This window comes from Pistacia vera, unplaced genomic scaffold (assembly GCF_008641045.1).
Source record: "Pistacia vera cultivar Batoury unplaced genomic scaffold, PisVer_v2 Contig656, whole genome shotgun sequence".
NCBI classification, from domain to species: Eukaryota; Viridiplantae; Streptophyta; class Magnoliopsida; order Sapindales; family Anacardiaceae; genus Pistacia; species Pistacia vera.
This window is the reverse complement of record NW_022196508.1, coordinates 193273-219897: the sequence shown is the minus strand read 5'-3', so window position 1 is coordinate 219897 and position 26625 is coordinate 193273. Positions and strand designations below refer to the sequence as shown.

The 26625-nt window shown below is 32.3% G+C and overlaps 3 protein-coding genes across 3 annotated transcripts; 2 read left to right on the top strand and 1 right to left on the bottom strand.

Moving 5' to 3' along the window:
- Nucleotides 1-146: 146 nt before the first annotated feature.
- Nucleotides 147-1860, bottom strand: LOC116112179 (pentatricopeptide repeat-containing protein At5g15300). The gene has a single exon (XM_031398354.1). It carries the CDS (start codon nt 1858-1860, stop codon nt 238-240), a length of 1623 nt encoding a protein of 540 aa, XP_031254214.1. The 3' UTR covers nt 147-237.
- A 7702-nt stretch (nt 1861-9562) lies between these two features.
- Nucleotides 9563-11109, top strand: LOC116112181 (NAC domain-containing protein 79). The gene is made up of 3 exons (XM_031398355.1): nt 9563-9898; nt 9997-10274; nt 10354-11109. The coding sequence occupies exons 1-3, from the start codon at nt 9730-9732 to the stop codon at nt 10924-10926; spliced, it is 1020 nt and encodes a 339-aa protein (XP_031254215.1). The 5' UTR covers nt 9563-9729; the 3' UTR covers nt 10927-11109.
- Nucleotides 11110-24525: 13416 nt separating this feature from the next.
- On the top strand, nt 24526-26226 carry LOC116112164 (transcription factor MYB16-like). Its single transcript, XM_031398339.1, has 3 exons — nt 24526-24778; nt 24873-25002; nt 25129-26226. Exons 1-3 carry the CDS (start codon nt 24646-24648, stop codon nt 26072-26074), a joined length of 1209 nt encoding a protein of 402 aa, XP_031254199.1. The 5' UTR covers nt 24526-24645; the 3' UTR covers nt 26075-26226.
- The last annotated feature ends 399 nt before the right edge of the window (nt 26227-26625 follow it).

Sequence of the window (26625 nt, the reverse complement as noted above, 5' to 3'; positions counted from 1 at the left end):
AACAATTGAAGATTTATATAGTGCAACTTTTGCATGTTCACTCTGCAGTACAAATTATGTACTGGCACAAAGTAGGAAGACATATTTTCTTGTATATCAGTGCATAGAAAAATAAATCAAATTACATAAATTATTTCAGCACGTACAAGAAAAAATTTGTGTAATGTTTAGTTACAACACTCCACCAGTGAAATTAAAGTTAATAGCATGGGAGCACTTAGGTTAACTACTTGCAACTCAACGAACTGGGTTTCTCCTATCTAATTTAGGTTTTGAATTAAGCAAATAGTGGGTGAGAGCTTTATCATCAGCTTCGACAAGGCTACGGCCAGGCTCTTTCCATACCCCACTGCCATCCATCAAATTCCTCACCTTCTCAGCCCCATCCCACTCACCTTGTGAAGCATATATGTTGGAAAGTAATACATAGTCGCCACTTTCGTCCCTCCTCAATTTGAGTAGTCTCTCGTTTGCGCGCCTCCCCAATTCAACATTTCCATGAATTTTACAAGCCCCGAGCAGAGTCCTCCAAATAATGGCATTGGGTTTGATCTTCATGTCGTCTATGAACTCAAACGTTTCATTCAATAGCCCAGCACGCCCAAGCAAGTCCACCATACACCCATAATGCCTAATATTTGGCTCAATATTGTATACATCTTGCATAAGCTTAAAATATCTCTTCCCCTCTTCCACTTTACCTGCATGACTGCAAGCAACTAAAACTCCAACAAAAGTGATCTCATTTGGCCTGACTTTCAACCTCTGCATTTCACTAAACAAAGTAATTGATTCCTCGGCATAGCCATGAAAAGCTAACCCTATAATCACTGAATTCCACGTTGAGTCGTCTTTCTCCTTCATCCCATGAAACACTTCCATTGCTCTCTCAATGCTACCACACTTACCATACATGTCTATAAGCGCATTCCCAAGTAAAACTTTTATATCCCCGGAACTCACCTCCAAAAGCGCACAATGTATCTTCTTTCCCACTTCAAGATCCCCCATGTCCGCACAAGCAGACAACAAACTCAACATAGTCACTTCATCCGGCCGTTCTCCTACAACCCTCATCTCCTCAAACATCTCCAATGCACATTTATTCAATCCACACATCACATACCCAGAAATCATAGCATTCCAAGTCACAACATCTCTTTTAGGCACCTCATCAAAAAGCGCCCTTGCTTGCGCCATTTCTCCTTGCTTTACATACCCAGTAATCATCACATTCCAAGAAACCAAGTCCTTAACCGGCATTGCATCGAAAAGACTTCTTGCCACACTTAACTCTCCTCTTCTTGCATATCCTGCAGTCAAAGCAGACCAAGCAACAACATCCCTTTCCTCAGAAGCATCAAATATACCCCTCGCGACACTCAAATCACCACAATTAGCATGAAAATAAATAAGGGTATTCCTCTCAAATTTATTAAACTCAAACCCGTGTTTAACAACCTTTCCATGAACACAAAACCCCATGTTTCTAAACAAAACCCTAGTACAGGCTTTAAGCACAAAAGAAAAAGTAAAATTATCAGGCTTTATACAACATTTCTCCATCTGGGTATATAACAAAATTGCATTTAATGGGTTTAGGCTCTGAGCTGAGCCTCGAATCATAGTGTTATACATGAAGGTATCCGGTTCAGTAATTTGAGTAAACACTTTGTGGGCATAATTCATTGCACCTGAAACAACCATAGCACTGCAAAAAATGAGCTCTCTTAAGGCTGAGGGATTCGAATTGAATCCATTGATAATCATAAATGCGTGAATTTGTTTTAAAGTCCGGAGATTTGTGCATTTTCGCCACAAACTTGAGCTTTGTTGGCGGTTTGTTTTTCTTCGTATCATTACATAGTACTTTTCGATCTTATTTTCTTAAGCCTGGGCCCTTTAAATACTCTTCATTATACAAAATTATGTAAATGTAATGGGCCGCAAGCCCAATTAAAAATTCTCATAATTAATGGGATTAATAAAAATAAATAAATAAATTTTGTATTTATTTTTCAAGAACTTTTGACACGTATGATAAAAATAATCTTAAAATTATAATTTAATAATTTTTTTCAAGAAAAATTAAAATTATTTACTTTCTCAAATAATAAAACTATATTTCATGAGGTTTATAAGTGTTTTGACATATTATTTATGATAATATAATTAATTTCTCTCTTCATAAAATAAATATTACCCGTTCATGGGTAGCCCAGCAATAAAGGCGAACCAAGGGGGTTGTGATACCTTTGCCCATGACTAGAGATGGCAATGAGCCCAATATTTATGGGTATCCGGCCCGACCCCGCTTTATCTGATGTTCGCAGGCTTGGGCTTGAGTTTGGGCCTAATTTTAAGGCCCAACCTCAGGTACGGGCTGGGCTTGGGTATGTCTTCAAGCCCGGCCTGTCCGAACAATTTTAACATTAATTATACTAAATTACTCTTATATTATATATTTAATTACAAGAATGTCCTACATATATATACTCATTTTTCTCAAACCCTACATGGATGGATGGATACACTTTGTGGAAAGTTATTGATACATTTGGTGAGTATTCAAAAATAAATTAATATTTAAAAATTGTTTATAGAATTAAAAATATAAATTTTTTTGAAATTTATTAATATTTAAAAATTCACATTATAAAAATGGGCGGGCTTGGGCCGTACCTAAGGTTACAAAAAGCCCGTCGGCCCGGGCTTGGGCTTTACTTATGATACCCGTGACGGGCTCGGGCCTTTGTTATGAGGTCGGGCTTGGGTCTGGGCCAAGGGGTACCCGATCCCGGCCCGGCCCATTGCCATCACTACCCATGACTTACCTGAGGGTCGTAACAGTGAGTTGTTGTGAGATAGCTTATCTTGAGAATTAGTCGAAGTGTGCGTAAGCTAGTCCGGACACTTCAGTTAACAAAAAAAAAAAAAAAAAAATGATGATATTAAATACCTTATTTTTAAGAGTAATGCTACAGTCACCGAAGTAGTACGCCGAATGACGTGACAAAATCCTGACCGTTGATTAATATTATTTGGGATTTTGTCACGTCATTCGGGCACTACCGTCGGTGGCTGTATTATTTTTATATTATTAATAAACAATTATTAGTCTACTTAGACCTTATAAAACAAAATATATCACAAAATACTTCAAAAATCAATTTAAAAAAAAAAAAACAAAAAAAAGACCCACCAATGGTAGAGTTTCATATCAACCGAATGTAACATTTCAACTATAGAATGTTAATCTAATCTAATATTAATCTTGTGGGTTAGTCAATTAGTTAAAAATATTCATGTTATTCACAATGTAATTAAAAAATTTGATTAAGTGATTATTAAAAGAAATTAGGCATTGGTTGTTATCAAATAAACCAACCATAATCTACCACATCTTCAATATCCTCTATTTTATTTTTATATCATACTCTAGTTGGTTACAACTCCCACCCTATGTGTTTCCATTTTTTTTTCAACTAGATTATGTCATGACATCTCCGAAGAATAAAATTATTATAATTTAATTTCTAACTCCATAGTCTCAAGGAGATTTTAAAAATTATTATAATTCTTATATTGACTTCGACACTGATTATACCGTATTTTAGGGGTCAAGTATAACATTTAATGAATGAGGCTACGAGGAGATCAAAAGATAAAAGTATATTCAAGAAATTGGATTTAATGAGCCATAGTTGCCCTAGGCTAAAGCTATGTTATGTCCCCCCGAAGAACATAACATTTACTTAGAAATAAAGAATAAAAAAAATCTTTGGATTTTTGGGTATTGTTAAATATGCAAAATTATTCTTCTACTACTTCAAAAATACTAATAAAAACTAATTTAGATATATATTCTTCGTTCTTTGAGATATTTAAAAACGTCAAAAAATAAATGTTTTCATTTATTTTATTTTCTTTGACTTCGACAATAATTGTAGCGTATATCTAACAAACATTGGAAAAATTAGGAAATTGCATTTCAAGGGTAAAGTATAATGTTCAACGAATGAGGTTATGAGGAGATCAAAGGATAAAAGTATATTCAAGAAATTGAATTTGAGTTGCGGTCACTCTAGGCTTCAACTATGTTCCGTCCCTACTTATATACCTTTTACTCAAAAATAAAAAAATAAAAAATGTCATAATATACTTATATATACTATCGTCTACATGGTATATACTTTTATTTATCTTTTCATTAATTTTTTTTTTATTATTATTATTATTGATTTCGGTGTTAATTGTAGCATATATTCCAACATTTGGTAGGAAAACCATGAAATTGCATTTCAAAGGTAAAGTATAATGTTCAACGAATAAGGTTACGAGAAAATCAAAGGATAAAAGTATATTAGGCCTTAAGCTATGTTCCACCACTACTAATATACCCTTTACTCGAAAATAAGAAATTAAATTATTTTTCAATATATTAAAAACCCCTTTGTTTTCATTTCAAAAATTAATAAAAACATAATTAATAAACCCTTAATTTTCTTTTAATTCTAAATATTGGCACCATCTCTATACATAATTTTTTAAAAATTAAAAGTTTATAATATGATTTTTCAATAATATAAATATAGTAGCCAGAATTGGTCAAAGAAAAAAAATAAAGTTAGAAATTGATAATAAAGATATTTCTGTCAATTTAGTTAAACAACTTAAATTGCCCATAAAGATTAATTGAATAATAATTAGTGATCCAAACCTTGGTCCCAATTCTTGATTAATGGTGGCCGACCTCTTAATTAATTAAAAGAAAAAAAAATTAATCACCCAATTAATTATTTTTGAAGAATTATTTATTAACATTGACTAATTGTCATCTTTCAATTATATTGCCTCCCAATGAGGTCTTTGTATGACCACATTATTTGTTGAGATAGGCTAAAGTTTTTATGATAATACTTCATAGTATATTGATGTATGGTCAAGAAAAGATTTACGTCGCTCTAATACTGGCCATAAAAAAAACGAAAGTATAATAATCATTTCAATGTTTTTCTTGCCAACGTTTTGACTTTTAATGTCAAGAGTTAAATTGAAATGTTACTTACTAATGATGCATATAAAAATCTAATTAGGAGTAAACTGTTAACCTTTGGTAGCTCAAATGGTATGACGGGTGTTGAGATATGTGGTTAAAGCGTACGGTCTTAGGTTTGAATCTCTTTAAGTTTCAAGATTTAAGCAGATGATCATAGGACATGCAAACTGGCATCGTGTTAAAAAAAAAATATATTTTTTTTAATTACCTTTAATCAAGCACTAATTTTCAAGTCAATTAAATTGAAAAAGAAAAAGAAAGTCAATTAATCACAAAATTCCAACAGTTAATTAATAATTGGGTAGCCTAACTCTTACCTCCAATCAAACTCAACCTTATTATTAGTGTTACTTTCCTACGCAATCATTTTGCGCCACGTTTCTTCTCCCTGTCGTGGCACCATGTCGGAACAGGGGAAGCAGGGCCCACAGTGCCAGCTCAAAAACGGGTCAACCCACTTAAAGTTTAAAGTTTGGTATTACTTTTGGTCTCACCCAATACCAACTCTCCATGTGGAGTAGTTTGGTCGTTACGCCCGTCGGCAAATGGCGGCACTGTCTATTCCTATAATCCTATTTCTCCAATCTGCCGTGGCGGAAATCAACGTTGACTGAGCAATTGAATATGGGCCGTCGGATCAAGAAGGTTGCCAAGACGGTTGAAATTCTTCTGAAATGGCTAACTGCCACGCGTCCCCATTGGATAATTTTAATTTTTAATTTCCTGAAAAGGAAATGAGTTATTTGGCACTATTGTAAAGCACATGTTTCCACCCAACGTTTAGCAAAATTGCAAGTTTCCAACCCTAGTTTTATTTATTTCAGATTCTCACCTTTAATTAAACACGATAAATGATTGTTCAACTAAGGGTGGGAATCTGAAAAATTGACTTGGGCCTTTTATCAGCGAATAGAAAGTCAAAAACAATCGAACAACATACCCATACAAACTACAACACAAGGAGAGTTTTTTGGTGTAGTCTGATGATGCCAGTTGCTCTCCGATCGAGCAGAACACAATCGAGAAGATGCCCAAAATTGCAAGGTGGCAAGTGGGAGTGGACGAAAAAGTGAGTGATGACGGCAAGTGGAGGTATGAGTTTTGTAGAAGAGGTCATGGGGAGTCAAACAATGGTTTTGAAAGTTATTTTGAAGTTCGGGGATCGATCAAAAAAAGCCAAAATTTGGTGGCTTGGGTGATGCTAACATGAGCCGTTTCTTGCTAACATGAGCCTATTTTTTACTTAAAAAAGCACCAATGCATGTTAGCGTGCTAACGTGAGCCTCACTACAGTGAACAGTTAAAATTAAGGAAACGATGTTAATTTAAAGATGGAAATCTTGAATAAATGAAACCAGAGGTGGGAACTTGCTGTTTGGCTAAATCTTGGGTGGGAGCATGTAGTTTACTCTTTGGCATTATTGATTACCTCTCCAATTAAGAAATGAAAACAACAATTATTAATAAAGTAATCAAATACGACAAAACTTGACCCAACTTGAATCTTCCTATTATTTCTTTAATTAAAAAAATTGCCTTCGCATTATCATATGAGGACTGAGGTTAATCCATCCGGTAATGTCATCGACTAAATGTTTAAATTATACATTATTTTCGTTATTAATGATTTAAAACTAACTCAATAATGTTGTTAATTATATCGTTAAGATAGAGTTTTCCCTTTCTTTCTTTTAAGAAATCTTCATATGTTTTTATGGAGTTTTTTTTTTTGGGGGATAAATCCGAAACATACATATTTGAAAACTTTTAAGTATGAACTTAATATCTAGACTGAAAACCTAAATTCTTGTTCCACTTCATATTTTACATTTTTTTTTTCATTTTCTGAGTAAATTTTTTTTTTTTTTTTTTTTTTTGTTTACAAAGATATCCGAACCAGTTTACATACCTCCAAGTAAATTCATTGAGGAAAGTATTATTTTTGCTCATAGCAGGAAATCGAATCATGGATTATAGGTTGAAGTCATTGTAGCCCCCATTTGTTCACCCTTTCTGCTACGCTATCCATGGATGAATTTTTTGAGTAAATTTAAAACAGACATAATAGAAAGTTGTTAGATACTAACTTAAAATCTGAACCTAAATTTTCAAGAATAAAAATTAACTCATTCAAACCTTAATTAGTAATCGTATGTTAAATCTTATAGACGAGAGATATCTATACATGTATGAATTTAACCCTTATTAATGATATAGTAATGTTGGGTATGAGAATTTTGGTTGATTAGAGATAAGTACAGTTCAAATTGTGAAAGCCCCACTTGGTAAAGGGTAGCTAATGAGCATTAATGACTAAATAATGGATAAACCTTTTTCTAAAGATGTAATTTAGAAACAAAATCTAGTTATAAGCTAAGAACAACCTTACTAGATATATTGGTTTGAATCCCTCGGGTTCTCAAGATTTAAGTAGGTGATCATAACGGTGAGATGTTGTGTTAGTCATCTACAAAGATTAGTCAAAGTGTTCGCAAGTTGGCCCGAACACCCTGTTTAAAAAAAAAAAAAAAAAAAAAGAAACCGTAGTACATATATATGTTTAACTTTGTAGCATTTTTTTTTTTTTTTTAGGTTAAATTAATCAACCACTTATTTGACTGACTTTTTAGTCTTTTATTATTGCATTATTTCAATAAAAAACAGTTAGCTAGGATTGGAAAATTAGTCACCAAAGATTTGGCTCTTTCTTGCGACATGAAAAGCAAATGTTGACATCCACCATTCAAGAACTTACCCAAGAAATTTATTGTATATTTTACTAAATAATGATATTGTTTTGATAATATTATTATCCAAACCATCTTCAAAAAAAAAAAAAAAGTTTTAAAATAAAAATAATCGATGTCTCTTGTTAGTGTTTAATTTCTACGTTCTCAATTTTTTAACATGTGAACCAAAAGTTGATAATTAAAAGTTTCTAACACGTTCGCATCTGGGTATTTTTGTATTTACTTCAGTAATAAGTTTTTGTCTTCTTCAAATTACTCCGTTAATTAATTTATAAAGCGAATAATTAGAGAATATATAAGGGAGATGTTTAATAAGGTTGGAGACTTAGATTTGATTACAAAATGTGAAACAAAGACTTCCATGTTCCATGGTCAAAAATTAAATTGAAAAAGATATAATAAAATATCATATAAGAATGATTTTATTGATTTTTTTCAAGATTCGATCTCAATATATGTAGATAGATGCAAAGTTCGCATTGTTTTTTTAAGCTCATTATAAACAAGTATTAAAAATACTATATTAATATTTCTTATAATTTAAAAATCTCTTTTAAATTCTAATTAAAAACTAGAACCTTCACCGAACCTTACAATCATTGAAAAAATTTTAATTCAAGTAGGCAGCAGTAACGGCAAGCCAAGGGGCTGCAAATGAGTAGAACCCACAATCCCATGTTCGATTCTCCGTTGGACGCAAAGATAATATTTTTGTCCATTATTTACCTGAGAGACTATAGTGTTAGATTGTTATGGGATAGCTCTCTTTAAATATTAGTCGAGATGTACATAAGCTGGTGTGAACACCTCAATTATTTCAAAAAAAGAAAAAAAGTGTTTACAAATTCCAGACGGCTATATTAGAAATTAGGTACACTTTGTGTTCAATGTGAATTGAAAAGACGTAGGTTGTCCACATAATTGTGGGTAGGATTCTCACTAAATGGCAATCCTATAATGATTTTTGAGGGTCTCAATTGAGGAAAAAGGGATCAATATTTTCATATGTTTGGTTCATTCAAGTGAGAACTATACTTTCAAAACAGTGTACAAATTGTGACTACCACAAAAAACCCAAACCTAATTCTTTTGAATATGAACATGACCATGTACATTCATGTACTTGAGCTTTATTTTCTGCATAGTTCCATTCTTTGTCGACCTTACAAATTTGTATTTATTAGTATCAAAAGGAGATGAAAATAAGTATTACTGGGTTTCACCTTCCCTAAGTGCTTATTAATACACTATTAAACAGTAGTTAACTTTGGTTAAACAATGACAACTAATATTCAAGACTTTGAGTCTACTATGAATTTCTTTGATCTACCTAATAAGCTTCATTTCATAATGGGGTTGGTTTCAAACGTTCATACAGGTTGACCAGATAATGTTATCAGATTGATATTTTAATTAAAAATAACAATGAACCGAGATTGTCTCTAATCATTTTCACATTTGATAAAGTAAATTGAATGATATTGTTTTCTATTATGTTACTTGAATAATATTGTCTCTTGTTATCTTTTATCTTTGATAACATCGTTGAAACGATATGGTCATCTTTTATTTTCACGTTTGATAATTATCTGATGTTATATTCACATTAACTTGCAGATATCATAATTGGGTATTTTTTTTAATGAAATTAAAAAAAATAAAGAAAAAAAAAAACAATTACATGAAGAGGTTAAAACAAAGAGAGCACCCACCAAAGTTGCCTTATAAACCACGTTTCTTTCTTTTCTTTCTCTCTAAAAACCAGTATTTAGGGAGTTCTGTTCCACACAACACTTCCCTTTTCTCTAAGCACAAGATTATATTTCTTCAATCTCTCTCAATTTCATCCTTTGCCCATTTCACTTCTGATATTTTTAACAAGAACCCATTTGAGAGATTTCAAAATACTTTTGTTTTCCAATGGAAAATTATGATGAGCAGATGGAATTGCCTCCGGGATTTAGATTTCATCCCACTGATGAAGAGCTTATATCTCACTACTTGACACCAAAAGTTCTTGACACTTCTTTTATTGCTAGAGCTATTGGTGAGGTTGATTTGAACAAGTGTGAGCCTTGGGATTTGCCTAGTAAGTGGAAATGTTTTTTTTGTTTTTGAAAATTATGTTTTTGTTTTTGTGGATGTTGTTGTTGTAACTTTTGTTGTCGTGTGTTTTGTGAATTGAAGGGAGAGCTAAAATGGGTGAAAAAGAATGTTATTTTTTCTGTGTTAGAGACAGAAAATACCCAACTGGGCTGAGAACAAATAGAGCAACTGAAGCTGGTTATTGGAAAGCCACAGGCAAAGATAAAGAGATTTACAAAAATAAATCCCTTGTTGGAATGAAGAAAACTTTGGTTTTTTACAGAGGAAGAGCCCCAAAAGGTGAAAAAACCAACTGGGTTATTCACGAATTTCGATTAGAAGGGAAATATTCTGCTTATAATCTTCCCAAAACTGCCAAGGTAACGATAATTCCTCTGATTTCCTCTGTTTTTTGCTCTGTTTTCTTTTGGTTAATTTTGTTGTTTTGGTTTTGGGCAGAATGAATGGGTGATTTCAAGGGTGTTTCAGAAGAGTCCTGGAGGGAAGAAAAAGAATATTCAAGGGATGGTGAAATTGGGTTCATTTGTAGAAAACAATTTAAGTTCTTCTCCTGTGTTGCCTCCATTGATGGATTCTTCTCCTTACAACAACAGTGAATCAAGAACAACAAATGTAAACGAAACGTCTCACGTGACCTGCTTCTCCGAGCCCATGGAGGATCAGAAGACTCAAGAAGAAGAAGACATGATGGATCCCTACAACACTTCCCTTTTAGCTTTTTCTTCTTCCTCGAACCCACAATCTGATATTTCCCCTGTTTCAAACTCGTTTTTCATGCCAACTTTACCGAATTTGCACTACCCAGATTCATTTTTTATGCAAGACCAGTCCATTCTGAAGATGTTGCTTGAAAACCATGGACCAAACATGAAGAAAACATTTTCAAAAGCAGAGTTTTCTCAGGATTCAGTGGTGTCAAACCAGGAAGCTGTTCAGAAATCATTTGAAGATCATCATCATCCATCAAGTTCTGGTGGACCAGTAGACCTTGATTGTCTGTGGAATTATTGAAACTAATATTATAAATCATATTGTCAAAGACTAGGAGATTTAGAATCTTCAGTAATTATTTTTGTTGAAAAGTTGTGGTGGTGTGTGTAAATAGATTATTATTATTAATAATAATCTACAGTCATATAATAGGAATAGCGAATGAAATGCATGTATTCTAAGAAAAATAAATAAACAACTCCATTTTACACTGACTTCTTATTTATACTTAGTCAATAACATTATTTGATCGATATTTTAGAGCTTTCCTTCATCGGATTTGTTATGGTACTAGTCAATAACGTTATTCGGTGTATTACTAAGTGGGTATTGTAGAGTGAGTCTATTTCTCTAAGTTTTTCACATTTTCCTTCATACCCATGTGCATTTTTTTCTTACTCTATTAAATCAATAACGTTATTTGTTCGATATTTTAGTTAGTATATAGACTTCTGATTCAAATGTAAAACTTTTTTTTTTTTTTTTTTTGGTGACTGGGGTGTCCAGGCCAGCTTATGCACATGTAACTAATCCTCCAGAGCTCTAAATTTGACAGTCCGGTAAATCCCCTTAGCAATCACCCTTATTAGTAATCTAGGTGGATTGAACTTATGACCTTTTTACTAATACACCCAAGAGTCTTAATTGACCACTGGGTCACCCAGTGGTGGTTTCAAATGTAGAACATTGTTTTGATCGTAGGATGAACGTATGTATTTCTCTAATTTGTTGGTGTTTGAAAATTGTGATAACCCAATAATTTTGATTTGGTAGATTAGTTAGCAAACCAGAAGAGGTGATTGTTTTTGTGTTTGTTGGAGTTGTCGACTACTTCAGCATTAGTGGGTTACGTAGACGCATTCGGGGGTCCTGTTGTATAACCGTTGAAGGATTTGTTTAAGTTATTAATTCCTTATTGGGATGGGCTTAGGAATAGGAATCCCTATAAAATTAGGTTTTGTCACTTAAAATTAATATATAAACATATTTTTCTTTTGTTATGAGTGTAATAGCAATAATATGATAATTCATTCATTGTAAACGAGAGAGGTGAAGAAGTATTGCAATAATATTGACTTGATTGGACGTAGTTCATATTGGGTGAATTAGGATAAATCGCGCGTATTACTTTCTGTCTCTGATTTGCTTTATTTTTAATTTGTTCTCACCGCTGTCACTATTTCATTCAATGTTGTGTGTGTGTCCCCGCCTCTGTGTTTGTGGCGTTTGTGTCTGTGTCCATGTGTGTGTGTGTGAGAGAGAGAGAGAGAGAGAGAGAGTCAAAGGTTTCATGTTAGATGTTAGGCCAACAACCAAAAGCTTGATATCAGTCAGTGATTAATAAGAATAGGTGACAAGATACACGAGTGCATTTCATTTCTGCCAAGTAAATATTCAAACCAAAGTACAAATCTAAAGATATGAGAATTCAGAATTCTCATTGCCTTCTCTTCTTCTTGTTCTTGCCATTCAACCTTTGTTGATAGCGGTTCTAGTGAACTTACTTCTCACATGAATAGTTTTCTGTAGCTTTCAACTGTTATCAAGATTATTATTAGTGTTGATGATTAATTAAAGGGTAAAGTTACATGTGTTTTGATTGGAAAAACCAGATGTTCTTATTGACTTTCTCTGCATTTCCCAATATAGTTGACTTAGGGTTCTTGACAGCTGCAAAATCTGATTTTCTTGTTGAAATCCCATGAGCATTTTGGGTTCCTTGCATGTTTTTTTATTGTCTATCAAATGGGTATTAATTGTATTATTATAATTATCGAACTTGATCAAGTAAAAAAAAGTAAAGAAAAACATCGTCCGAATCTAACGGATAATTATCGAACCTTATCATATGAAAGAAGTAAGTGAAAGCTACTACTGAACTCAAAGCTTAACAATGTCATGAAGATTATAATTATCGAACTTTATCAAATGAAAAACAGTAAGAGAAAACATCCTCAGAATCTAATGAATAATTATCGAACATTATGGAATTAGGTCGACTCTTATCAAATAAAAGGAAGTAAGAAAAAGGTAAAGCTACTACAAAACTAAAAAGTTAATAATAAACTACTTATGGGTAGCTGAGTGGTTCAATAGGAACTCTTGGGTGTATTACTTCTAAGTTCGAGTCTCTCTTCGGTTTTCAATAAGGATATCCACTAGAACTTTTATTTGACCAGTTGTTCCAGGGTCCTAAAAAAAAAAAAAAAACTTAACGGCTGCGTTTGTTTGTTTTTTTTTTTCCCTATCATATTCTTGTTTTATCCAAAATACACATTTGTTTCTCTATTCTCAAAATCCAATCATATTCTATTCAACTAAAAATGTCTAGATTTTTTTGAACCTTTAGGTTTGTTAATTTAACTAAACACCCCCAACCGGTCACATTCAGCCGGTCGCGCGTCATTTCAACGACTTCTGTCCATCGTCCGACAATGGTAGCCGGCTGCTGGCATTTAATGGGTGAGTGGGGCTGTTTTTATTAATTTTAAAACTTTTATTGTGTGGAGTGGTTAATTAAATTAACAAATATAGGGGATTAAAAATAATTATACAAAACAAATTTTCAAATTCAAGTCTTATCCTCGTAATAATAAAAAAATTCAATCTTTTCAAAAATATTACTCAAAATAATGAAACAAACACACCCGTTAACAATACGATGAAGATGGGTAATGGAATTAAATTGTAGATACAAATTTGTGGATCTCCATTATACTCATATTCTCATTCTCTCAACATTAACTAGATTAGGTTATTTTTCATAGCACAAGCCTTGCACGTAATAGATATTACTAAGTGTTACCATTTATAACTTTGGAGTTATACAAATTGAATTTTCTTGCACAAAAAATCCAACATCCACCGAGCTATTCTTGAGTGACTCACTAAGTGATTGCCTTAGAAAAAACTACTGCTCGTTTTGGCAATTAGGGTTTCATTGGTTGGAGGGTTGTAATCATGTATTTCATATTCTCAGCCATTAATGAGTTCAAGAAATTGGGTATTCTGTCTACTCAAAAGATAGTGTCAAAAACATAAAAGCTTTGTCTAGTCTTTCCCTTTTAACTTAAATCAAGTAGGAATTTTTTGTTCCAAATAATAAATAAGAAAATACCAATTCAAGGTTTTTAGAATTAGGAATACAATAGATATGATATAAATTTATTCATTTTCTATTATTATATATATATATATGGTTGTTTTTGAAGAAAACTAATAAAAACAAGGATTTTTTTTTTTTATATATAAATTAATATATTATATGATATAATATGCTTATTCATCTTTTTATCTATTATTTTAATTTATCTATATTTTGAAAGAATATCCAATCTTTAAATCTTGCATTTAGAATTGTATTAATAAAATACCAAATCTTCTCCTAATTTGATTTTTATTCGACTAAAAATATAAGATTGTGATTAGTGATAAACAAAAACATAGAATTAAAAACAAATCACAATTATACACGTTCATTCTTGTACAAACTTTCCAAATTTACAACATTATTAAATGACTAATATCAAAAGGTCTCGTTTTTTTGATATAATATTTACTTTGTAAAATAAAATATTACAAATTACAGTATTATGATTAAGTTGTTAATAAATAATTCTGAACGGATCATAAAATCCTCAAAATAAATAAAAAAAACAAAAAAACTCACATCAGAAAATGATCCTAAGAAAGTAAAAGGTACCCTCCTTTTAAAAATATAAATGAAAAAAAGAAAAAGAATGGGCAAAGAGTTTGGACAGAGAGTTAGGCCGGAAGTAAGCCCACTTCCCCCACTTAATTACTAATGACAAGGTGCTGACCTCATCACATGAGGGGCTTACAGTCTTTTCTCTGGGATAGCCACGTCATCTTTGTATTTTAGTGTAACTATCCAATGTGCCATGTGGCATTCCATTAAAATATGTAAACTCATATATTCATTAGCACCTTCTATTTTGGTACAGTTTTATTGTGGGGACCTTTTCCCTTTTTGGTTCAAGACTCACAATAATGTAAAAAAAAAATTAAAAAAATATAATAAATTCCCATAATTCGAATGCAATAATTCCTATTATTTTTTCCTTATATTCGTATTTAATTTTATATATAGAAACAAGGAAAAGAACTTGCTTATAAGGGATACTGTTAGGGCCAAAAATCGTCCTTGGCCCAAATAGGGAAATAGGACCACTAATGAAGAAAAGACCAGGCCCAGTCCTAAAGAGGCCCAAGCCAGATTAGTCCCATTTGATACGAGATACGGCCAACCCAAACTATCTGGGCACGGGCCTCCCAGTTCCAGCTCACCTCTTGGGCCAATAGGCGAGTTTAGAGCCAACGGCCCCCATTGATCACTTTCTTGTTCCTGTTCAATCTCCTATTCGAAGTCACTTTCCTGTTCGTGATCACTTTCCTACTCGAAGTTACTTTCCTGATCAGAATCACTTTCCTATTCGGACACTGGAAAGACAGCTTACCACGACCCTAATTCTTCTAGGGTTTGCATCAGAGTCACATTAGGACTCCTACTCCTACTCCTACCAGGATTGGGAGACCAGACAGTCACTATATAAACAGAGGACAACCCTCTCACAAAGGACACGACATTACACCTTCACACTGAAAGCTTTGACTTGAGAGTTTTACATCACCGCCGTAGTCACAGTCCCCGACTAGACTTCCGGTAACCTTTTACTCCCTAGCCCTCACTATATTAGCCTTTCAGCCTTGTTGACTTGAGCGTTGGAGTGCCTTCGGCAAACACCACCCCTATGTTTCCCGTTCGCTTCACGCGTTTGTTTTTCTACGTGTGCAGGTACAGCGGATCGCTAGTGGCCTCAACCTCACGGGATCAGACGCTCCTTCCGTACAAGTAGATTTTCACATCTACAGATACATAAAAGACCTTTTTTTTTTTTTTTTTTTTGGTAATTGAAGTGTTTAGATCAATTTACATTTACCTCGACTATTACCTCAAACTATTCTTAGGGAGAGCTATCCCATAATAATCCATCGTTGCTACTCCTTTTGCGCCCAATAAGGAGTCGAACCTAGACTGTGGGTTAGATTATTTGTAACCCCCTTGGTTCGCACGTACTGTTGGACTATCCATGAGTGGGTAAAAAGACTCTTTTTAAGAACAATAATTTAGAGAAAAAAACAAGAAGACCTCTAAAATTATTATAAGAATTTAGCTCATGAATCAAAGTCTAAGGTTAATAAAACACAATTCAATCAAAGAATATTGTTTGAAAACTATATCATATAATTTTAATAATGCAACATGAATATAAATTAGAATTAAGTTGGTGAGAAGGTGAAGCAAACCCATAACCCTATGACATCAATCTTCATATATATAAATAATTTTTGCCATAAACATTTACAGGACAAAGACATTATTAACTTTTAAAATATGGTATCTACCATCATAACAACACGACTATATATGATTGGTACATTCAACTAATCCTAATAATTATTTCTTAATTACAATCAATCAATTAATTATATATATATATATATTGCAATGTGATCTTCACATGCCATAGCATGAATGTGCTTTTGATTATTTGAAAATGTTTTTGAGTGTCACGTACCATTTATCCTCAATTTTGGATCCAAATTATCAGGGGCGTAGCTAGGAAATTTGTTTTGGAGGCCAAAATAGAATGTTCAATGAATGAGAATGAATCCAAAGATTTTGTGTTCGAGTTCCACAAAATAGTTACCTATCTCATTTGTGTCTTACCTGACCCATCAGGCTTGTACGATGTTGAATAGACCTCGAGGATTATTTGAGGTATAGCAAGCTGGCTCGGACACTCCAATTAACCAAAAAAAAAAAAAAAATTTGTTAAGTTTAAAAATTGGGGAAGCCAAAAGGAAATTTGAATTTGTAGGAATTAAGTTATAATTTTCTATACAAAATTTAAAACATTTTGTTCTACCCCAACTTTGAACATAACTTCACCCCTGTTAACTAATATGATTGTTTATGTGTCAATACCATATCAATTATAAGATAATAACATATTTATCTCTTATCTCATATGGGGATTTATGTACAAACTAAATGCACAAATTGACGTGATATTGACACATAAACATCTGAATCAGGATCCTGACTATGTACACATGAAATTATTGATAGTTAGAGGACGTAAAATTGTCTTAGGATTTTAAGTACACATGCCACTATGAATAAGGAACATAGGTTGGTCTTATATTTGCCTTCTTCTTACATAAAGAAACCTAAAAGAAGTACCTTTGTTTGGTTGTAGGACCAAAAGCTCCTTTGTTTAGAAAAGGTAGATGGAGGCTTTCATGTCTTTCTTCAATTTACTACAAGGATTTGGAGAGTAAAGTGATGTACTTGCATTTCTATTTTTAGCTAACCATTTTGTGGAATCAAATTTATTATAATTTTACTTGCTTTATTGCTTTAATTGCATTTCTAGATTGTTTTTCATGCAAAATTCAGTGAACCCTTCTCTCTCTTTCTTCCCTACAATAAATGGTGAACCTTCCCATAATTCAGGTTTCAAAGTTAGTATTATTGATTAAAATTATTTAATTTTAAATTGTTTATCTACTTTATTCAAAGGGTATTTAGAGAATTGTTATATCCTTAAGTTGGATTTTTTTTTTTTTTTTTTTTTTTTAAGGTAGAAACCAGGGCTACATAACATTATACAAGCCCAATGGAATAAGATAATTGCACAAATGTGATAGATACTTCTCTTGCGACTCAAACACAGGATCCCATATGTATAACTAACTCGAATGACTAAAGGGTTTGTCATCAGGCCAAAATGGAAGAGAATAATTGATTTAAAAAAAGCATATGGAATAAAATTAAAATTCTTCCAAATTTAGGTGGTATGACGATTGCTAATTGAAGGTAGAAAGTAATAAAATTAAGATGTGAATTGAAAGGAGAATAAGTTGAGAGAATGTGACCAAAAATAGATGGAAATCAATTATGAAATTTTTGTTTGATGTAATGAGATTGGAAAAATAGCATCAGCAAACTTTGATGCCTAATGGGCTAAAATCCATTTGAAGTGACAGAGAAACTAACCAGAAAGGAGGTATAATCAACACAAGAATACCTGACTATGACGTTGAATTATTAAGTTGGTATTGCGAAAAACAATATTGGAAACATGAAAAACAAATGTTATTATTGCAGCAAAACAATATTGTTAATATTCAATGAATAAAACGTCATCATCGACAATTTGACGTGATAATCGTGCAGGATGTCCAGACTTTCATGATCAACTAAGATTAGGTCAAGGTGTCGAGATTACGGAACTCCAACAAACCTATATCGACATCTAACCTTCAACTAGTATTATAGGAAACAAATTAACCCAAAAGTTTAAGCTAATTATTAAGACAAAAACGTCGTGATCCCATGATGTTATAGTAATTGACATTTCTCACATGGATGCATGATCATGAAATGGGATGATAGAGAATTGAATGATGAGAATTGAGATGATGACATGTAAGTGAGGTATGTGTTTGATTGAAACAAGAAAAGGTTAAGGGTTTGAATAGATCTGAGATTGTGAAGTGTCTAGTTTTGTAGGAATTTAAACCAACATTTTGAAAGTTAGTTAAAGCTTATGTAAGAAATTAGGTTAGGCCCCTTCCTACTTGTACCTAAATTTGCTGAGGTTTTTTGGGCCTAAACTTTGGGCCTGACTTTGTTCAGTTAATTATATAAACTAGATAAATGATTTTTAGACCTTATTAGATTGATCATATCTTCCCTTACTAAACACATCTTTATTATATTTGGAAAAAAAAAAAAATCTTTAAACCTGATTTAATACAAAAAATAACCCTACTTAATTAGGCTTAATTAGGGTTTTTATTTGCACCCATTTTCCTCAATTTCAAACTTAGTTAGGGCTTTTGTTTACAACACTTTCCCACTTTAATTGATTAATATCCCCTATTACTAATTACACATTTAAGTGTTTTTAGAAGTTTTAATGTTCTTTCTAGTAGTTTTTATTAAGGCTAAACTTTTCAAAAATAAAATAAAATAAAATAAAAGTGGAGGATATTAATCAATTATGTAGGGTTTAAAATCACTTCTGTTATCTTAATTAAAAATGAGCTTAATTATCTTCTAAAATATTTGAGCTCAATACAAAGTCTTTGTTGTGTACTATTTATTCGAAGTATAGTTTATTAGAGTAGAATTTACAAAAATAAAACTTTTATATGAAAATTCTTTTAATTATTTAGTTATGGAAAAGTAAATAATGTGTTCACTAATCAAGTCGAATTTCTTAAATAATGAAGAGATATATTTGACATTTCAAAACGAGTTTACGAAAAATCTTGATTCTCGATTTGTCCAAATTTCTTATAATCTCTTTATGAGTTGTAACTAAAAGATACAAACCTTTTTTTTTTTTTTTTTAAAACATCTAAGGGCCTGTTTGGCTTATTATTTTTATTTGTATTCTCAAACAGATTTTCCCAATAGTGTTTGGCTTATTATTCAGACAATAGCACTTTGAAAATTTGATCCTGACAGCTTTTGACCGTTACAGTTTGCAGCTTTAATTTTCTCAGTTTTTCTTCACTGACCATTACAGTTAGCAGCTTTTATTCTCTCTCATTTGTTTTTCATTTTCTCAGTTTTCTTCATTGCATTTGTATTTCATTTTCTCAGTTTTCTTCACTGCATTTGTGTTTCATAATATGAGTTTTTGTTTTTTAATATCCACGGGTGACAAAATTACCAATAAAATATTTAGTATTATTAAAATGTAACTTGATAAGTTATATATATAATAATACATTATTTTAACAAAATACAACAAAATATTATATTAATAAATCATTTATAAAAAAAGTATATTAATCAAATATTCAACACAAATATCAAGGTCAAAATACTCTACCAAACATATATTCAACAAATCCTATTCTCGTAATCATAACCCTATCCAACTATCCAATACTATCCCCAAAATCCTATCCAAAATAATAAACCAAATGCACCCTAAATTTTTTTTAGCTTGTAGATAAATCCAATCAAAGCGATATTAAAATGCATAAAACCTTTTGAAAATCTTGGCCATATATATCTTTAATTAATGCAAGTGTAAAATGTTGGTAGATATTCATAATGTGAAACCATAGTTATTTTTCCTTGAACAAACTTTTAATTTATTAAGATGATGAAGTTGTCGATTCTTAATTTCTTATAGTTGTTAAATTAAATTGATTGGTGACAAATTACAGGTTTGTGATATGATCATTGTCCTATTAAAACAGTTCTATGTATGAAGTTGACACAATTTCTCCATCTATAGTGATATAGCCAATGGGGGATGTATCAACAACCCACAAAATTAATTTAGGAAAAATCATTTAAAGTTATTTTGTTGCATCAAATATTAGCATATAATTAACTAGTTTCTTGGAGATTAGGGTTTTATAACTTCTTAGCTACGAACGAGCATGGTTTGTGTCAAACTGAAGTCAATACGATGAAGCATTGTTCGATGACTTTGCATTATTTTTCTTTCTAGGCATCGTTGTTGATGTCTTACAATGCAGATTTGAGATATTCCAACGCATATATATTTCATTGGAGAACTATGACAAATGAATGACGTGATAGGTATCATACATGATGTTTTGGAAGTGTTTTTAATGAATATGGTCCATTGCATGAATTTAATGGATATTTGGATGTAAGATTAACAATTTAACTAATAGGGTCCATTCCATGAGTTAGCCCTCGAAAATAAACGTTTTTGGTTGTAATGTATGAAGCTTTACATGTACGAGTTTTGTGGTGGATATTAATTTGGAAGTCACACTATTAAATTAAAATCTCGAATTATTATATTTATCGATCCAATAACATAACCGAAAAAAAGAAAAAACTATGAAAAGTCTTCAAGGATTTAAATAATTGTTGTACTATCTCCTTGTGTTAGGTTCCTAATAATAAGTACTTGTCTCCTTAGCTTAAAGAGAAGGATCAAAACTCTCCATCAAATGTGATATAACAGATAGGATATAATTTTAACACCTCTAGATTAATTAAAATCTACTTGCAACTTCAGTTTCTCAAGCACATAAAACTCTTATGAAAACAATAAATATTGTTTATTTGATCTCTCTTTATTACTTTAATTGAAATATGTTGTTGTGAATTAAATATAAGCTATCAATGTTAATGCATTGTCAATTGATTTGGATATCGACATGATTAGCACTCTCGTGACTTAGTTGCTTACTAATATGATGGCTTGAGCCCTCATGCATGCTTGGATAGAGTGGGGTTTCTCTATACAAGTCCTCAATTTGAGGTTTCTCCCAAAAGTGTCATCATCTTGGATTTTTAGTTTATTCAAAACATGCATTTCCTATCAAACAATTAGATGTTCTTATCTCATTATTGTTGTTGGGTTCGATTTCAAAATTAAACCTAAACATAAAGTCCGTTTGGTTCTTTATTTCATACCCTATTCCCAGTCCTATTATCAAAATAACTGTTTGTTTCATTATTTAGGAAATACTATTATATTATATTTAATTGCTTTTAGACCCCTTAAGTTTATTAATTTAATTAAACACCCCCAGAAAAAAGTTTAAAAATTAACAAAAACACCTCTACCCACCCATAGTTGCTAGATTCCAGCAACCACCGTCGGTGGTAGCCGGAATATGTTACAACAGTGTACAAACGACTAGAAATGGCCGGTAATTCGCCGATCTAACCTTTTGCGGCCGTCGATCTGGCCTTTTCTGGCTAGATCGATGCACGATCGGCCAGATCCGACTGGTCTACGTCGTAACACTAGATTCCGACTAGATTCTGACGGGGGTGGCAGGAATCTGGCACTGTATGTGAGTGGGGGTGTTTTTGTTATTTTATAAAAATTTTATATATTGGGGTATTTATTTAAATTAGCAAACTTATAGGGTTTTTTTATTAATTTTTAAATTTTACCTCGTAATAATCACTCAACTCAACTATCTAATACTATTTTCAGAATCCTATCCAAAATAATAAACTAAACAAACCCCTAAATATTCACATCTTACGAATACACTAATTTCTCCGGTAAGTAATTGACAATTAGGTGGACGAATAGACGATCACCAAGTGTGATAGGAGGTCATTTAATAGTGCATTAAGACAATGTTGGACCATGCACAAGGGTGGAGCTATCAAGTGATGAAGAAGAATTTAAGGTGCGTGTCCCCTCCATTGTCCTTGCCAATTACACCCACTAGCTATTTGAGTTTCCTTATTAAATATTAATTTTTTTATTATTTTTTTATTTTTTATTTTTTTGGTGCTTCATTCGTTTATTTTATTTTACTTTTAATAAATGGGACCCTTTTCTTTGTCTTTTCATGCTAGAAATTAATGAAGAGTGAAGATACCTTTACAAAAGCTAAGAGCCCACCTCAATAAATCTCTCTTGTTCTTGGACCCTAAGCTTAATCACTAAGTTGCCCCTTATTAATTACATATTTTTAAACAAAAAAAATTCGACAATTAGCTTATATTATAAGGTCACAATCACCACCATTAAGTGTCACCCTTTCTTGGCAGGGTAAGTTTGATCAACCCCACATTCTTGATGATGAATTTTTTCTTTTTATTTTTTTTAGAATTTATTGATGACTTTATTTGAATCCAAGAAAAGAAAATTTGATTAAAAGAGAGTTTGGATAATTAGAATATATATAATTTATTTTAATTAATTAAGATTAAGTGAATTTAATGTAAGGTTTCTTTTCTTAGTGATGTATTTTTTATTCTAAAAAGAGTCAAAGACTATGTAAAATATAGTTATATTAGGAAATTAAAATGGCCTCTAATAATTAAATATGTAGCTAATTATAAACACAATGCCTTTTAGGTTTAGGGTTTTAATTATAATTTCTTTTACAATTTTAGACTTGTAGTATTTTACCAGCTAATTAACTAGCTGGCTACCTCGATTAAATGTGATACTTTTGGATTGGGAGTTGGGACCAATATATATTTATGTATATGCATAAGACATTTATTAAAATTAAATTATAAAGAGCTTTATGTACCAGCATAAAAAAGTTATCCGTGCGGTTCATTTCATTTCACATATAGTTTATATTTTGATTTTGAGAAATTAAATTGAGTTTCATAACACCAAGAAATCTGCTCAAGTTAGCTTACACGTACCTTAACTAATCTCTTGGGGTCCTGAAACTATCGGTCGAGTAAGAGTTTTAGTGGCTACCCTTATTAGCAACCGATGAGGAACTTGAACTCAGACCCTCTTGAATAATACACCCAAGAGTCTCTATCAAACTACTCGATCACCCTAAGATAGCTGATGTTTTCTTTCATATCTTCATAACTTCACGATGACACATTTTCAATGATTTCTCTCTTGGTACATTTTTTTACATCAACAGACATCATAATCTTGTATCATAAGGATGTGACATCAATTAATCATTGAAAAGAAACTATATATATACTAAATATTTTGATCATTTAATTTACCATGAAAGTTTGAGAAATTTCACATGTTGCCCAGCTATTAATGTTTGTCACTCGTTATTTTATTATCATTGTTTATTCACTTATTGCATACATAAATTCCCCTCATGGGTTGTTTTTTTTTTTAAAAAAAAAAATAACAATTACAGAATATATAACTAAATATAGTACAAGCCATTAGCATTATTCCCTTTGATCCCTCATCTGAAAAATAATTATAACAAATGAAAAAGGGGAAAATTAATTAATTGCTTGTCAGCTAATAATAAATATTTATTACTATTATTATTATCATTAATTCGCCGAAAGGAAAGTTAATTAATTACTAGTCATGAAACTTTAATTTACTCTCATTAAGTAGATTGCCCACAAGTCAAAATCCAGCTGATGTGTAATTTGATCCAAAAACATGCTTGAATATTAGGTCTGCCTAGATTTATAATTGATCTTCAGTTTAATTTTTTTTCTTCGAGTCAACAATTGAGAGCTCTTAGGTCAAGCAAAATTATTAGTCAACATATTCAAATTAAATGTGAGACACCTCCACTAAACCTTAGGGAAGTCATCTCATACCAATCCATCGTCGTCGCGGCCTCTCAGGTAAATCATAAGAAAAAATACTATCTTTATACCCAGTGAGAATATGAATCACCTAAGACTATGGACGGAAGCCATATACGGTCCCCTTGGTTTGTCCTTACCGTTTGGTTACCCATGTGTCGGTATGAGAGTTTGCAAAATTTTCTATTTTAATATGTATCTTATGTTAGAACTTGAACATCGATCCCCTGGATAAATATGAAAGAAGAAGAAGGTTTTTCCTATAATATAATATTAAATTAAAATTTTTAGAAGGAAAACATTTGATGATAATTTTCCTATAGGGTCCTATTTTTTTTTTTTTCCTTTTAGGTTGAAGAAAAATTAAATTAAAGGTACTTGTGTATTAATGTAAATTTAACCTATACTCAGATCAAATAATTGAATTATTTATTATGATTCCCATTTTATTTTTTTGGACTCTATTGTCTCTGCCCATCTCGTTGTTTATAAACACAATCGTTTCTCTTTCACCTTCTTTCTCCATAACCACTACCAGTTTCATATTGATCACAGATATCAAAACAAAACACTTCAACTTCCACTTCAACCTCCGTTACTGGGTTCATCTTCATCTTTAACCCAAACCGCAAATGGGTCGGTCACCCTGCTGTGACAAAGTCGGCTTAAAGAAGGGTCCATGGACTCCTGAAGAAGATCAAAAACTCTTAGCTTACATTGAAGAACACGGCCATGGCAGCTGGCGTGCCCTCCCCGCTAAAGCAGGTGATCGATCATGGACTCATTAATCAAACTCTAAATCATCATTTCCTTTATCTTCATAATAGTATAATCTCATTAATTATTTGTTTATTTACAGGGCTTCAAAGATGTGGAAAGAGTTGCCGCCTTCGATGGACTAATTATCTTCGCCCTGATATCAAGCGAGGAAAATTCAGTTTACAAGAAGAACAAACCATCATTCAACTCCATGCCCTCTTAGGCAACAGGTTCAAAACAAAATTCTCTCTTCTTGTCCACTGTTTTTGTCTTTTGATTCTTAACAAAGGACATTGAAAATTTCTAGGGTTTTTTTTTATCTTTATTATATTTTTTCGTTTTCTTGTCTTCTTCAGGTGGTCGGCTATAGCCACTCACTTACCAAAGAGAACTGATAACGAGATCAAAAATTACTGGAACACCCATCTCAAGAAAAGACTAGCCAAAATGGGGATAGATCCCGTCACCCACAAGCCAAAAAACGACGCTCTACTCTCGAGCGACGGTCAATCCAAGAATGCAGCCAATTTGAGCCACATGGCGCAGTGGGAAAGCGCGCGCCTCGAAGCTGAAGCGAGGCTCGTTCGCGAGTCAAAACTCCGTTCACATTCTTTTCACTCTTCCTCTTCGACTTCAGCTCCGTTTATGAACAAAACCGCAGCTTATACTGCAGCTGCTCCTACTACAATCGGTCATGGCGGCGACTTGGAGTCTCCGACTTCGACGCTTAGTTTCTCCGAGACTAATAATAATAATAATAACAACAATAATGTGGCGGCGGGGGCGCCAGTGATGAGTGGTACTGCTACAACCACTGGGATTGGAGTGAATTCGATCAATATGATCGAGTTCGTTGGCTCTTCGGGATCGTCTCATCATCATCATCAGAGTGGAGGAATCATTAAAGAAGAAGGTGATCAAGTACAAGACTGGAAATATAAAGAGGGCATTGAAAATTCCTTGTCTTTCACCTCAAGTCTTCATGACATGACAATTTCAATGGAGAATCCATGGACTCCCGAGTCTTTAAGGACAAACAGTGTCACTCAAATTCAACTTGGTAGTAGTACTTCTAACATGGAGGAGAATTTCACCAATCTTCTGCTTAATGATTCCATGGACGACGGCGGCCGGGCTCTCTCGGACAGTTGCAAAGATTCCGAGAATAGCGGTGGCGGTAGCGGTTGCGGTAGCGGTGGTGGAAGTGATAGTGGCAGTGACTATTACCAAGATAACAAGAATTATTGGAACAGCATTCTGAATTTGGTGAATTCTTCTCCATCTAACTCGCCTCTGTTCTGATATTAATTTCATCAAGAGTTCAAGACTCCTCCGTAATTAATTCTTTCCTCCATTGTGGAAAAAAATTATTATTAGATCATAGCAATTGGGAAATTTTAATTAAATGTTTGTGTCAAGAACATCATGAATATCAAGTTTTAAATTAATTGTTATTGCTTCCTGATTAGTTTAGACAATATATTAAATTTGGAGTGTGCAATTGTTGTAATATTAATTGTAACGTTATATATATATATTGCATTGGATGAAATTAATTAATTTATGCAACAATAGATGATTTTGTTTCTATAAGTTTATCTTCGAGGTCTCATCTCATTAAATTCAAAACGGTCCAATCTTAGAAGATATAAATTAATTATATATGGGAGTATTTATTTTTCTTTTGTATTTATTAAGGCTTTATATTTTGTGTAAAGATGTATTTATGACAGACTTTATTGCTGTTGGTTTCATGTCACACTCTGCTCTCAATTAATAATTAATAAAAAAATATATTATTAATTTTCATGGATTACAACTTTACATTATACACATATCTTGTCAGCAAAACA